General features: G+C 54.5%; 5 protein-coding genes across 5 annotated transcripts; 3 read left to right on the top strand and 2 right to left on the bottom strand.

Annotated features, from left to right (window-relative positions):
* Positions 1-971: 971 nt before the first annotated feature.
* On the bottom strand, positions 972-2420 carry PG985_015261 (uncharacterized protein; the record flags this gene model as incomplete). Its single annotated transcript, XM_066835027.1, has 1 exon — positions 972-2420. One exon carries the CDS (start codon positions 2418-2420, stop codon positions 972-974), a length of 1449 nt encoding a protein of 482 aa, XP_066676230.1.
* A 407-nt stretch (positions 2421-2827) lies between these two features.
* On the bottom strand, positions 2828-3756 carry PG985_015260 (uncharacterized protein; the record flags this gene model as incomplete). The annotated part of the gene is made up of 2 exons (XM_066835026.1): positions 2828-3318; positions 3402-3756. The coding sequence occupies 2 exons, from the start codon at positions 3754-3756 to the stop codon at positions 2828-2830; spliced, it is 846 nt and encodes a 281-aa protein (XP_066676229.1).
* Positions 3757-4481: 725 nt separating this feature from the next.
* On the top strand, positions 4482-6947 carry PG985_015259 (uncharacterized protein; the record flags this gene model as incomplete). The annotated part of the gene is made up of 6 exons (XM_066835025.1): positions 4482-4728; positions 4786-4886; positions 4937-5156; positions 5242-5469; positions 5536-5570; positions 5631-6947. 6 exons carry the CDS (start codon positions 4482-4484, stop codon positions 6945-6947), a joined length of 2148 nt encoding a protein of 715 aa, XP_066676228.1.
* A 792-nt stretch (positions 6948-7739) lies between these two features.
* PG985_015258 (uncharacterized protein) lies at positions 7740-8840 on the top strand (the record flags this gene model as incomplete). The annotated part of the gene is made up of 1 exon (XM_066835024.1): positions 7740-8840. One exon carries the CDS (start codon positions 7740-7742, stop codon positions 8838-8840), a length of 1101 nt encoding a protein of 366 aa, XP_066676227.1.
* Positions 8841-10596: 1756 nt separating this feature from the next.
* On the top strand, positions 10597-12467 carry PG985_015257 (Cytochrome P450 monooxygenase psoD; the record flags this gene model as incomplete). The annotated part of the gene is made up of 5 exons (XM_066835023.1): positions 10597-10972; positions 11040-11627; positions 11689-11826; positions 11910-11991; positions 12059-12467. 5 exons carry the CDS (start codon positions 10597-10599, stop codon positions 12465-12467), a joined length of 1593 nt encoding a protein of 530 aa, XP_066676226.1.
* Positions 12468-13965: the final 1498 nt, after the last annotated feature.

The following is a 13965-nucleotide window of genomic DNA, read 5'->3' as shown; positions in this document are numbered from 1 at the left end:
GGGTGTGTGAGGTGTATACGAAGACTAGAAGAGCGAGAGAGAGACGCCGCCAAGTGCCAGCACGGCGTATCCTCTGCCTGCTGTGCTGTCTTCTCCTCATTCAACCACACCACCTGCACCTGCCCACCGTCGTTGGGTCTTGCGGACGGCGATGGATTGCGGCTCGTCGGCAACAGACCGGGGCGGAAGGGACACGAGAAGATCGGCGCTCAGCTGATCTCGTATCCCAGGCCCAGAAGGATCAGAAGCGGGTTTCAGTGGGGCCACACCTCTCTCGACTGGTATAGAAGCCTAGACTACCATCGATTGCCCGATCTGGCCTGTTACGCCCGCCAACAGCCGCGGCCCCTCCCTTGCATCGTCACCGCACCGCACTGCACTACTACCGGACCACATCATGGCTGGCTCGGCTGGCTACTGGGCTGGCAACTGGCAGAGCGACCAGCGACCAGGACACGCAGAAGCCCATGCATGGATGGGTCGGTCAAATAGAGTTATACGAGCAACTGCTACCTTCTTCTGGCTTCTGCCCTCCTCCTCTTCTCCATAGTCACGCCGTCTCGTAGAAAAAGGAAGAAAGTCTAGGCTGGGCGGGAAGGAGTGGAGGTACGGCTAAAGCCGGTCGGCACGGAGAAATGAAGCCGATGGTCTATTTGAGGAAAAACATTTGTCAACGAATTGGCTGGGCGCATGTTACACAACGTCGTATTATTTCTGCTGCCATCAACGTGCTTTACTCCATTGCTTGGTTACTATACACCTGAGCCTGGCTTGTCCCACATCACGCTCGTCTAGGCTTGGCATAAGCCGTGGCCCTCGCCTCTTCGCCTTTGCCGTACAACAAGAGCGTCGGCAGTAAAGTTCGATGTCCGCATACCTGACCTCGCATTCGGTTGGCAAATATTCGCTGTTTCCCCTTGATATGTTCTTCCTCATCCCTCGGTCTCTGAATGACCCCAGCGCTAATTGTCCTACTGCCATCTCCCCCGGCGGTACTCCTTGGCCAACTCTTTAGGCAACAGGACCGGGTCACCATTGTCATCCAAGACTGTGACAATGCCGGATTCGTCACTATCGCCAATAGTGCTATCATTCTGCACGACCTCCTCTTCTTTCTTGACCTCTCGTTTCTTGATAGTGACGACAATGGGCCGCGGCCGCGGCCGCGTCGATGGCTTACGCAAGCCTACGGCGAGTATGCAGAAAGTGACATCTGCGAACTGCCCCTCGGGGAACTGATCTAGGCCGGGATGCTCCTCCAACAAGGCTAAGAGACGGCCGACGCCCTTATGTGCCAGGACTGTTGGATTGGGTTCGGTGCCAGGCGTAGGTAGACTCGCTAGCATAGCCCGTACAACTAGGTTGGCCCAGGGACTGAGGTCGAGGATAATCACAGAAGGATCGTGCGCCGTGAACTGGACGAGCTCCCTGCGTGATAGGGTTGCCGGGTCAAGCCCGTGGAACCTCGCCGCGAAGCGATCCCGCCAGCACAACATGGCCGGTCCGAGAAAGTACCACACTGAGCGTAGCAGACAGTCAATGGGCGAGGATAGATTTGCATCGTGGCCCTCGGCGAGCTGATTGCCGAAGCGATCAGGGTACGTGTATTGCAGAAGAAGCTTGCCGCACTTCATGATTCGCATACTTGCCAAATACACTTGCTCAGCATAGGTCTGTTGGGCGCGGCGGACGATGGATTGGAGCTCATCCGCACTAGTGCACTTCGCCTCGTGGGCATCAAACCCGACGCTGCAGTGATTGCACTCTGGCTGTACAGCATCTGTGCCGTACATGCGGGCAAGACCCTGCGATCCGATGTGGTATGCAAGGGGCACGTCGTCGTTGCTGTCGTCAGCCGTGGCATGGCCATTTCTTAGATGGATGAGGAAGGGACAAAACCCTGTCGGGCCACCAAACTGCTGGCTGAGTAGGTCTTGTAGCGGACTGGGATATGTTAGGCGGGTGACAAAGTCGTCCTGGCCTCCAAGTTGCAGCGAGTCAAAGGGCATTTCCAGAGGGACAGAGCTGCCTTGAGGATCTGCACCCAGCATGAGCAGCATCCGTACGGCCTTGACGTTGCCGTTGCAGCACGCGTAGCCCAGCGCCGTTCGGCGTGCGACTGGAGGGTTCTTGGCATCGGGGTTGGGCGGCAGTTTGTGTTGATCCAGTGCGTTGATGTCGATGCCGTACTCGATGAGAGCCCCGATTAGACTGGGGGACGTCGTGACTGCGTCGCAATGCCACTGCAGCGCATTGTAGCCCTGGAAGATCTCGAAGACATCAGCCCCGTCATTGACAATGGCGTCGTGCACCTCATCGCCGGTCGTGGCAAGGAATAGTTCGGGCACCTCCTCCAGATCAAACTCCTTCGCTTTCCCCTTAGGGTCGTTGTAATGAAACTCGCGAGCCCGGCTATTCATGGTTCCGTCTTTGGTATGCTGTATCAATATAGACCGACGTGGATTATGTAGCAGGGGTGTCAGTTGGACATGTTGTAGAGCAGTTGTTTGTGATGCATATTCATTATGGGCGAGGTTTGCTTCCTTAACTGCGCCAGGCACAATGATTTATGTAGGTACTTAAGGCAAACGCACAGAATTAGCGGCATTGCGATTAGGCAAGCGCGAACAATCGCCAATATGGGTTGTCGACTATGTAAACAAAGGAGCTGTTCAGTGGCCGATTGTGTTTTGGCCAGTATTCTCCGGGTTATCGCAGCAAGAGCTTCCACACAGCTTCAAGCTGTATCCCAAACATCTAGCACTAGCATCTAATCTGCACACTGCACTCGGCACACTGCACTCGGCACACTGCACTCGGCACATCATCACAGCTTGTACTGCGCGGGGTTCCAATAGACTGGTTCTCCAAACTCAATATCAGCGTCTTCCATCTTCAGGCCCAATTGCCATCGTCCCAGTCCTGGCCAGAAGTTCTCGTAGCCGACACGCTGGGTCTCTCTTTCGTTTCCCTGGCTCATGTCCACCCAGGCGAGGCAGGCTTTTTTCGTTTTCTGGCCAGGGGCGACTTTGCTCCAGTGCTTCGTGCCCGGTAGCTCCTTCTGGCTGCCGTCTCCAGTCGGAAGTGGCGGTTGTACCAGGGATGCATCGATTCCAATGTACTTCAAAAGGTTCAACGACAATGGAAAGGACGGGGCCCATTTCAATGGTGTGATCGTGGCTTGGAAGAAGGGGCTATCGCTTGCGCTGGTCTCGGCGACGTCATCCGAGGTGTCGTGCGGGTAGACCTTGACCGTGGTTGAGCCATCAGGGAGGTCGTTGAACTCGAACCGCGCAAGGTGCTTCGGTATGTTCCAATCTGCAGTCGCATCCATGTTAGCGGGCCAAGCACACTCTCAAACCAATTGAACAGAACAAGCCGAGGGGCAAGAGGCTACCCACTCTTCCTCCCGTTCCAACACGTGTATTTCTGCGAGACGTAGATCCGGGTGATGCGCGCGCTGCTCTTCGTCTTGATCTGGCCGTCCTCCGGGGTCGGATACTTGAAGAAACCCGGACAAATAATGAGTTCGTCATAGGGCCCAACCGGGGTCTCGGTGTAGCGAATGATCTGGAATTGGCTCAGACCACCAAGATGCTCCCCCGATTGCGTGGGATCGGAGAAGTCGGACCCGGCCTCAAGTCGCGAGTAGGTGAAGTCTGGCAGTTTGCCGCCTTGCGCCCAGAACGTGACCATATACACCGTGCCCTTGAGTTTCCACGGCGCCGGGACCGGCACAATTGGGCCGTCTTCCATGACAGTCGGATGGTGCCGTAGCTAGAGGCAGGGAAACGATATAACTAGGTAGATTTTCAACCCGAACAGAAAGGGGGCAGATGGAGCTTGTCGGGGTTGCTACTGCTGCTGTCAATGAATGTCTTATCGCATGCTTTAAGCCAGTTTAAGACGGGTGGGTGATGCAGGTACGGAGAGAGCTTCGCCAGCATGTATATATGGACCGTCCAGGGCCATCATCATCTCCCCCGGCTTCCCCAGGCAGTCTGGACAGCGCTGCATCGTCCTGGGCGTCACACCATGGAAGCGAGCAGCGTGGCACCCGTGGCAGGTGAAGGCGGGGAAGGACTCATTCGTCCTCGGCCCTCGGATTGCCTGTTGCCTGCCACTTTCGTTGCAATCTTATCTGCCACACGGCTTATGTGGGTCGTGGCGGGCGCCTCGATCAGCAGCCAAGACAGCATCAGCAACGGGTTATTGTCTGCTTGATCCCAACCTGGACATCTTGTCAAGTCTGATAAAGGTGGTGGACCGTGACAGCTGTATGAAATGGCGCCTCAGCCGTTGAAGAGAAACAGCCGGGTGCCCTCTAGGGGACGTTATACTTCAAAAATACATGGTCGCAGATCCAGATACGCTGATTGATGATGCTGTCAAACATTGTGCCTGACTGGCCAACTTCTTGAAGACGAGAGTTGATTGGTGGGGCGTCGGAGGATCGGAGGATCGGGTCGGATGGTCGGACGATGGAAATAACAGGAAAATCCCCATCAACACACACAACTGGCCCAGAACACCATCCGACAAGGCTTCTCTTCTACAGAATCGTCATTGAACAGAACCGGTTGCACTATGCCCGACAGATGTCCTCGGAACGGCGCGGGCGACGAAGCCCCGCGGTCTTCCACGCCGCAAAGCCGCCCTCGCCCACCCCCAAATCGCCGACGAGACAAGCCTCAACTAAGCTGCAACCTTTGCCGCCAACGGAAGTGGGTATTTGCCAAGTTGTATGCTACACCTCTACGGCGTGCTGATCTGATGTTCTCCCAGGCTACGCTGTGACAGGCGACAGCCGTGCGGCACTTGCTCGAGGCGGACCTTGCAATGCATTTATGCAAACGCTCCCTCGTCAGACAGGCACAGGCAGGATGGTGCGCCCTCTGACCGCTCCTGTGCTGGTACCTCCTATACCGGTATTCAGGACAGAGTAGCCCAATTGGAGAATCTAATTGGGGATCTGGTACACCGTGGTACAAATGACGCCCACTTATCAGGAAGATCCCCTGAGCCCCTCGATGCTACTACAAACGCGAGCATGGAAGACTTGGCGAGACCTGGCGCTGCAGGGGCTGGAACAGCACCCAGAGATCTTGATTCTGGAAGATTGAGCTTACAATCATGCACCTGGGTTAACTCAAACCGTATGCCTGATGTACCTTTCCACCCCTTATCATCACGCCACCACTTTCATGTCTGCTAACTATATTGTCCGTTGTGCCATCGCAGATTGGTCTGTCCTTCTTGATGGCATATCCGAGGGCGGAGAGCAGCGGTCTGGTAACAGTAGTGCCTCCGCAGACTCTGGTTGTCCGGTGTATCCTTCGTCTCCGAGGCCGAAACTCTTCTACAGCTGCCCCCCTGTCACCCGGGTGGAAATATTGGCAGCGCTGCCGCCAAGGAGAACATCAGATCGACTAGTCTCTGCTTTCTTCAACTTTCTAGATTCCGCTGCAGGTTCGTAACATGCCTGATAGTGCAATGCCGGTAATGACTAACTAACATAACTTGTGTGGCTCGTAGCTGCTATTGTGCACAGCGGCGAATTTTTGACCATGGTAAGTTGAGCCGAAGTGTGACGAATTTCCGTGATGCTCGTCCCAGCTAACGGAATTTAGTATAAGAGGTTTTGGGACGACCCATCATCGGTTCCTATTACCTGGATAAGCATGCTGTTTTCCATGTTTTGCATCGCTTCTCGCGCCCAACACGCCGTGGGGCTCTCAAGAGACCAGCTCGCCAAAGAAAAAGGACTTACTTCGGAGTCTACATCCGTCTATCGAGAGAAGGCTGTCCAGGCACTCATGCTTGGCCAGTACACAAAGGGTGGCCCATTCGTTGTCGAGGCACTGCTGGCATATTTCACCGTCGAACATTTCACCAGCATCGATGCCCAAATTGAGTCGTGGCTCATTCTTAGCGTCACCGTCAATATCGCGATGCGCCAAGGCTATCACCGTGACCCCAGACACTTCCCTCAGCTCTCCCCCTATGAGGGCGAAGTGAGAAGACGCATTTGGGCCACCCTATATCAAGTCGACTTGGGCATATCTGTGCAAATGGGGATGCCGAAGCTCATCCGCGACAATGTCTCAGATACGCAACTGCCAGGCAATTACAAAGATACCGATTTTGACTCTGCCGCAGCCCAGCTGCCAGCCCCAAGACCCGAGACAGAAATGACTCCATTGCTGTACACCATAAGTAAAACTCGACTTATGAGGGTCATTGGCATGATCATGGAGCATGTCACCGAGGTGCAAACACCTTCCTATGAAGAGGTGCTTCGTATCGATGCCATTTTGGACGAGGTATATACAAATCTACCAAAGGTCTTTCGATGGGAGGGCATGTCCGAATCCATCCTATCAAGCACTGCAGTTGTCAGCCAGAAGTTTTTTCTGCAGACTATGTATCAAAAGGGCAAACTACTACTCCACCGGAAGTATATACCGTCTCAGGGGCAACAACAAGGACCGGAGAAATACGAATATTCCCAAGGAAGGGCTTTGGAGGCCGGGCTGGCGATCCTCCGACTTCACCACATTGTTGTCGAGGAGAGCAAACCAACTGGGCAGTTATACTCGAGCCAGTTTTTATTCAACTCTTTGGTCAGCCATGATTTGTTCGCCGGGGCCCTTGCTGTCTGTTTTTACCTTCAACATCACCGGAACAGCATGGAGACCGAGAAGCTTCAAGAAGCAAAAAGGCTCCTACGAAGATCACAAGGTCTTTGGATCGAGGCCAGCTCGACCTCATCTGAGGCTGCTAAAGCGGCTGAAGCCTTGCGCATATTCCTCAATAGACTCGACGAGGAGACGCTTGCTCAACGGAACAAAGAGGACGCAAACTCTTCATTGGCCTTTTTCACGCCTGAGCTGATGCCATCTGAAGTTTTCCAGGGTGAGTGGAACAAAACCCCTATACACATATAGGGTTCTTTTTTTCCCCGGAGCGGCGACTAATAGGGTTAGATTCTTTCTGGGATATACGCCTGCCTTTTACATACTTCCCTATGGACCCGCCGGCGTCAAGAGTTGAAGAGCCCGTCATGATGATGATTGATGGCGGGCAAGAAGTTGGCACATCAGAGCCGTGGGTGGGGACCGTGTAGCACTCCTCGACTTTTTGCACTATTCGGCATGCCACCATTCATGGCAATAACAGTCGTGGGTACACTGTTTGGCCGTCAAATATACTGGCCCTTGCTCCCCTGCCCCAGCATCTCTACCTGGGCAGGACCAGAGACTGACTATATTCGCCTAATTACACAGTGCAAATCATCCACGGGAAAGAAAGAATTATACAGCAATATACGAGTTTGACCAACGTAAGTTTGTCGGACTATGCTGAAAGCACCAAATTACAACTAGAATGTGGATGAGCGGTATTCGAGAATTATGCCTGATAGCCTGGTATTGTGCCACGGTGGGTGGCAGTGCGTGCGCAGCCCTGCGGCGCAGAACCAACCATTGCTCTGGGTTGGCTGGTCTGGTTCGACTCAGTACCTACGTGCGCCAAGAAGTGCTCCTCAGTAGGAGGGTGGCAGTGTCCAACAGGAACGCCTGCCGAATAATTATGGCATCATCGGCTCGCCTCAGCGTCCCGATAAATACTTACCATTTTCCGCAATGTGAACATCAAATTGGAGCGTCGTTGCAGTGTCTTGACACCTGACCCCACTATTTCGCCCTCCACTGACTCTTCAACAAAAGAGACAAGATAATATGGCTTCCACCACAGAGCGTATTCAGACCAATGCAGAGAGGAACCGTTTGTTGCTCTCCATCCTATCCGAGACAGACCATGCAAAACCGTCATTGCAACAGCACGATTTCTATCTCAACGACCTGGATCGACAGCTTGCGGATGCAATCAGATGGGTCAAGGAAGTGGACAAGAAGCGCCAAAAGGAGCTGAAAGAACATAAGAAATATCGAGACTCGGTCATGAAGCGCTTCGCATTTAAGGTCTCGGGAAATAAGGACAAGTTTGAGGAAAGAGCCGCCAAAGAGGAGCGCGAATACTTCGACGCGCTGCAGGACGAGCACAAAGCCAAGGAGCAGGAGAAGAACCTCAAGTCTCTGCGCGAGGCGGCCATGGTGCATAGGACGGAACTGCAGGGCATGATGTCACGTCACAACTCGGCCCAGCACGACCTGGACACTATGTACGATGCCATCTTCGATGGCCCCACGCCGGAGTTCCCCGAGGAGGACAGCAAGGAGCAGGTGGCCAAGGAGGCCCTGCAGGCGTATCATGAGGGCAAACTGCAGGCTGAGGGCGAGATGGAGGTCATCAAGATGCTCAGCGAGGTCATGCGGCGCATGGACGAGGCCCTGAACCATATCGAGGACGCGCTGGACCACAGCCGGTTGGACATGTTTGGCGGCGGGACCATCATGGACATGATGGAGCGCAGCGCCCTGCACAAGGCCGAGCTGGCCATCGAGGAGGCGCGACGGCTGATGAAGCAGGCCCGGCGCCAGTCAAACCGCCAGGTCACGCCCCTGCTGCCGGTGCACATCGCCTCTGGCAGCATCATGAGCGACGTCGTCTTCGACAACATCTTCACCGACATGGCGTTCCACGACAAGATCAAGGCCTCGAGGGCCGACGTAGGGCGTTGCCGCCTGGACGTCGAGTGCCAGCTCGCCGACGCCCGCAGTAGATATCAGCGGCAGGAACAGGTGGTCCAGGAAAAGGCCCAGCTGCTCGAGACGGGTCGGGCGGAGCTTCAGCACGCTAGGGAGCTCATCTTTGAACATGCCACTGCTGCTGCGGGACCCAGCATGCAGAAGGTCGATGACACTGTGGGGGAGGAATGAATAAAGGAAAGAGGAGCGGGTGCTTTTGCTCTATTTTTGTGCGTCTGGTGGCGTTTTAGTTTTACCATGACATATGATATGATACCCAATCCCTCTCCCCACGATTTGGACCTGTCATCTTGATTTTGGGCAACTCGTTGCGCTGTTGTTATATTCTGGGGCTGCCGCCAAGGATGGCTGATTACGGCGCAACGGTCCAGCATGAGCACGCCATTGGAGCAGCCTTGGCCAGCTAGCTGCATTACGCTGTGTGACTTGGCGGCATGGCAGCTGTATGTCTCGGCGCTGACCCCAAGTGCCAGCAATAGTGTCGAGTATTTGGGCGCCTCCGACAACGCAGCGTAAGCAGCGAATCCCTCCCTCCCCATCGATAGGTGTGCAGGCGCCAAGTGCCAAGGCAGCCAGGATGTACGGTGGCGGTGGATGCCTCAGGAGCCGCATGCGGGCCAATAGAGAGAGGGTGGCCCGATGCAGCCAGCACGTCCATCCGCGTTTCTTTGTTTGCTTGTTTTTCTAGTAGGGCCGAGCGAACATCAGCTCCGTACGAGTTCATGCGGCACATACAAGACAGAAGAAAAACCATGTAGTATGACTCTCGGCGCGGGAATTTGCGGTGGTACTAGACTGCAGAGCGATAAGTGGCAGAGGTTCCAGACCCAAGTCGGACCAATCAGGGGCTCGGTGCTGGCCGTTATGGGGGCCGGGAAGCCGTGGAAAGGATCCACGCGCCTCGGGATCGGACATCCCCACATCAGCACCGGCATATTATCATGGCCACGACGGGCCACTCGTATGGATTCTTGCTTCTCTGCGTAAATGACGAATGAACTTGAAACCCCAGAATATCATGTGCGTCCCCGTGTCAGCGCGTATATGCCGCTATGGAGCACAGTCACCTGTCCCAAGCTGGAGACGAGCGAGATTGGGCACCGAATCCCGTGCTCTATCCCGCATGAACGTACGTACGTACGCTGGCTCACAAAGGATCGCAATACAACTACCAAGCAGCAGTCGAGATCGTTCAATCGCAGGGGAGGGTGTTAGCGGCAGATCGAGGGACCTAGTTTGAGACAAGTGTCGCAGCAGGGAGGCTCGATGCCCTGGCAGGGCTGGTGTTGACAGCTTGACATGTCAGCTTAAGCTAGGTTAGGCGTGGAGAGACATGGGCTGCAGGGTCCAATTATCCTGTCGGTCGATAGCAGCAGCAGGAGCAAGAAGGAGAGGTCTGACGAGAGAGTGAGAAATTGAGAGGCTCGGCAATCCTTCCACACCTTTTCGGGAGTACGTGATCCCAACGTACACTACAATGCATGAACGAGCCAACAGCTTACACCACTGTTGGCCGCCTGCTATCCACCCCAGTCTGGAACGATATCTAGCGCCGGACTCCCTGCCAGCGTGTATGGGGACAAAATGAAATGGTGTCAGCCCATTGTGCCCGATACGGCTGCCTGGAAAGCAACAGCTAGTCCCCCGGATCTTGGAATGTCGAGACATAGACTGCCAGCCACGACCACAAGCGACGGGGCCATGGGGCCCCATAATCATAGTCCGGCCGGTTATGTTGCTGTCCGGGGGTCGATGAAGTAGCAAGGAGGTCAGCCCAGTCCAACGATGACCCTCTTTTAAATGCCCTACCTCTCTTGCTCCTCCGCTTCTCCAGTCCAGCGTTGCTCCGTTTCGACACCCATCACAACCAACAACCGTTTTCACTCACCATCTTACCTACTGTCCCTGTCCCAAGAGTCAGCCCAAGATGGAAGGCGTCAGGATTCTCATCCTCTACCTGGCTGTCCCCAGTCTGCTGTTCTCAGCATTGCAGCAGATCCTATCATGGAGGAAGAGGGGCCCCAAGCGGAACATCCCGGGCCCCAAGCAGTATCCTGTTATAGGCCGCGTGCATGATCTGGATCGCTTTAGCATGTGGAAGAAGTTCAAGGAATGGGCGGACATATACGGGCCTATCTACCGCACCAGCATGCTGGGCCAGCAGTTTATCATCGTGTCAGATGAGAACATTGCACAGGAGCTACTCACAAAGAGAGGCCACATCTACTCGGGCCGTCCCCAGATCCGGGCACTCTTTGACCACAAGACAGGGCCTGGCTATGTCGCCTTGATGGACCGCACTGGTAAGTCATATATAAGCAGCCCGTGGACCTTGTGTCGTTTGTGCAAAATCAACTGACACACTCGCAGATACATGGACCAAACAGCGCAAATGGGTCCACGCCGCCATGGCCGACTTCCACCGGGCACACTTCCACGGTGTGATCGAGGAAGAAGTGAAGCGCTATCTTGCGGTCTTGATGCTGGAGCCGGCCAAGTTCCACTCCAACACTCGTGAGCACTGCGGCCGCATCATGAGCCGGCTGGCCTGGGACGACGCGTCGATCGGCAAGGAAAATGGTGACAGCGCCGACTGTACCCTCACGCAGATGTCCGTGTCGGGTCCCCTCGTCAACACCATGACCCCCTTGTGGTCCATCCCGTGGGCCCTCAACCCCTGGAAGAAGTACGAGCGAGCCCGCGAGGACCAACAGCGCGCCTGGTGGCTCAACTCGCTCAAGCTCGCCAAGCAGCGCTACCTGAGCGGCACCCTGCCCGCCGAGACTTGGTCGTTCCGCTACCTCGACAACCTCTACAAGGGGGGCAACATGACCCTCGAGCAGAGCGAGAAGGACGAGGAGTTCGCGAGCTGCATGCTGGGCTTCCACAACCTTGTCGGCGTCGTCACGATATGTGGCCCGATGCAGTTCTTCCTCATGGCCATGACACTGCATCCAGGTATGAAGGCACTAGATGATTAAGCCCACCAATAGCCACTGCTAACGGTGACATGACACAGAATGGCAAAAGAAAGCACAAGAAGAGATCGACCGCGTTTGTGGCAACCGGATGCCCACCACCGCTGACTCGCCAAATCTACCGACAGTGAGAGCATGTCTCAAGGAGACGTTGCGTTGGCGCTCGGGCGTGCCCCTTGGTATGTTTGCATTTATTTGGTTTTTTCCCTTCTGGATATACCCCAGAGCATCGTTTGGCTCCGTCGCTAACTTAGGAAATTAGGCGTGCCTCACCAAGCCGAAAAGGACGACGAATACATGGGCGAGAAAATCGCTGCCGGCACCATCGTACTTGCCTGTGAATGGTATGTGATCCAGTCCTGTAGGATAGTTAGTTTATCTTGGCATTTTCGCTTACATTTCTGTGTGCAGGAGCATGAACCGTGTGCCCGAGGTGTACCCGGACCCGGAGAACTACCACCCAGAGCGGTACCTGGAGCCCGGCTGGCCGACGTACCAGGAGCCGCTGAGCCGGTACCCGAACTTCCGCGAGGGCAAGGGCATGCACACGTTCGGGTGGGGCCGGCGGACGTGCCTGGGCCAGCACATTGTCGACGACGAGATGTTCGTCTCGGGCGCGGCGGCGCTGTGGGCCTTCGACCTGACCAAGAAGCGCTGCCCCTCGACCGGCCGGGAGATCGACTTCGACTCCGAGGCCACCAACGCCCACGTCATCCTCGAGCCCCTGCCCTTCCCCATGGACATCCACCCCCGGAGCGACGAGCGCGCCGCCCACGTCCTCGCAGGCTACGCCGGGGTTAGAGACAAGTTGAAGGTTTAGTTTGGGGTCTTGTTGCTAGATCACAGATTGTTTTCGGGTTTTCTCTTTTTGTATTCGAGATGGCGGGCCGGGCCACTAGGGCGATTATTCTTGACTTTTCCTTGGCTCGAGGTGCTCGAGGTGCTCGAGTTTGTGTCTATGTATAGTTATAAACCAGATGTAATAAAAAGGAACTTGTGAGAAAGGAGTAAGTTTTGTTACGTGAATGAGTTGTAAGATAGTCTATATGGGTCTGTATAATGGAATAACCGGGTCGTAAATCTATTATATACGAGTTCGTACTTTCTCTAAATTAAACTTACCAGTCTGTCTCACCTATAGGATCAAATCGTCCAGCACTTGCAATATCTTGTCCCAGTCTTGGTTCCAGTATCGAAATATCACCGAGAATTCTTCCAACATGTGGCGAACTGGAAACCGTATAGGAGGAGAATCTCCAACTTGAAGCTTGTTAGGATGAAGTGATGAAGTAAGAGCCTCGTTTGCGATCATGGTCCCCACCGAGCAAGTCTTGACTCCCATTCGTTGTTATTTATATTACTTGTTGGGACGAATGGCTTCCTTGTCCGGTCATGAGACGATGTTTGTAACCGCTGTCGCGCAGAAGCCACTAGGACGGAAAGCGCCCACGGAGCGGTGGGGGGAGAGGGGGGACGATACGGAGCAGTCGAAGACACCATATGTCCATATTTCTTTCTGGATCAACGGCTCCACATACCCCAGAGTGCCTGGCTGCCTGTGCCTCCTGCCAAGCCCAAGGTGTGGAAATGTTTGCACAAGGCGCAAGTCGTGGAGATCCAATCAGCCGCGTTTCACCAGGTGGGCGGTGAAACTGGCATGTCAGGAACCCGCGCTGACATAGCATCTCTCGGTGACAACAAACTCAAGCTTCTCTTGGCAGCCCACAGTCTGCGTAGAGCCCATCCCGACCTGTGTCGCAGCCGGAGCACGATCCGCTGGGTCTGATAGGCCTCCTCTGTTTGTTTGTTTAGTTGTTTATTCATTTGTAAGATGGGATGCTATACTCAGAATCGCTATAGTAGAGCTATAGTCCCCTGTATAGTGGCTGATGAACTTTATTAATTACCCACGGTTAAACCTTAATCGTCGTTGAACCGACAGCCCTCATCCGACATACAGATATTATATCAGAAGTAAACTCTAAATATAAGCCGTATATAAACAATACTATATACATGTCAAGAGTGCTATAGCATCCTATCCCTGACTACCTGAGTCGAAACGGGCGAGCGCGATTGCCCCCTTCCCTTCCATCGGCGGGTGATAGAAGCCTAACATTCTACCAACGGACGAAAACGGTTATATCTCCGATCCGCAGACAATATGATCGTCATCGTCATGGTCGTCGCCTCCCCCGCGTGAAGTCAATCATCATCATCATCATCATGCCACTTGGATGGGATGCTTTTTTTTGTAGATGCATGCATGTATGCCGATCGGGTTTATTGCCCATTGGCTGATATGAGTAGTAATCTGC

This window comes from Apiospora marii (assembly GCF_038362585.1).
Source record: "Apiospora marii strain CBS 49790 chromosome Unknown utg000013l_segment0_segment0, whole genome shotgun sequence".
NCBI lineage: Eukaryota > Fungi > Ascomycota > Sordariomycetes > Amphisphaeriales > Apiosporaceae > Apiospora > Apiospora marii.
This window is presented reverse-complemented; position numbering and strand designations above follow the sequence as displayed.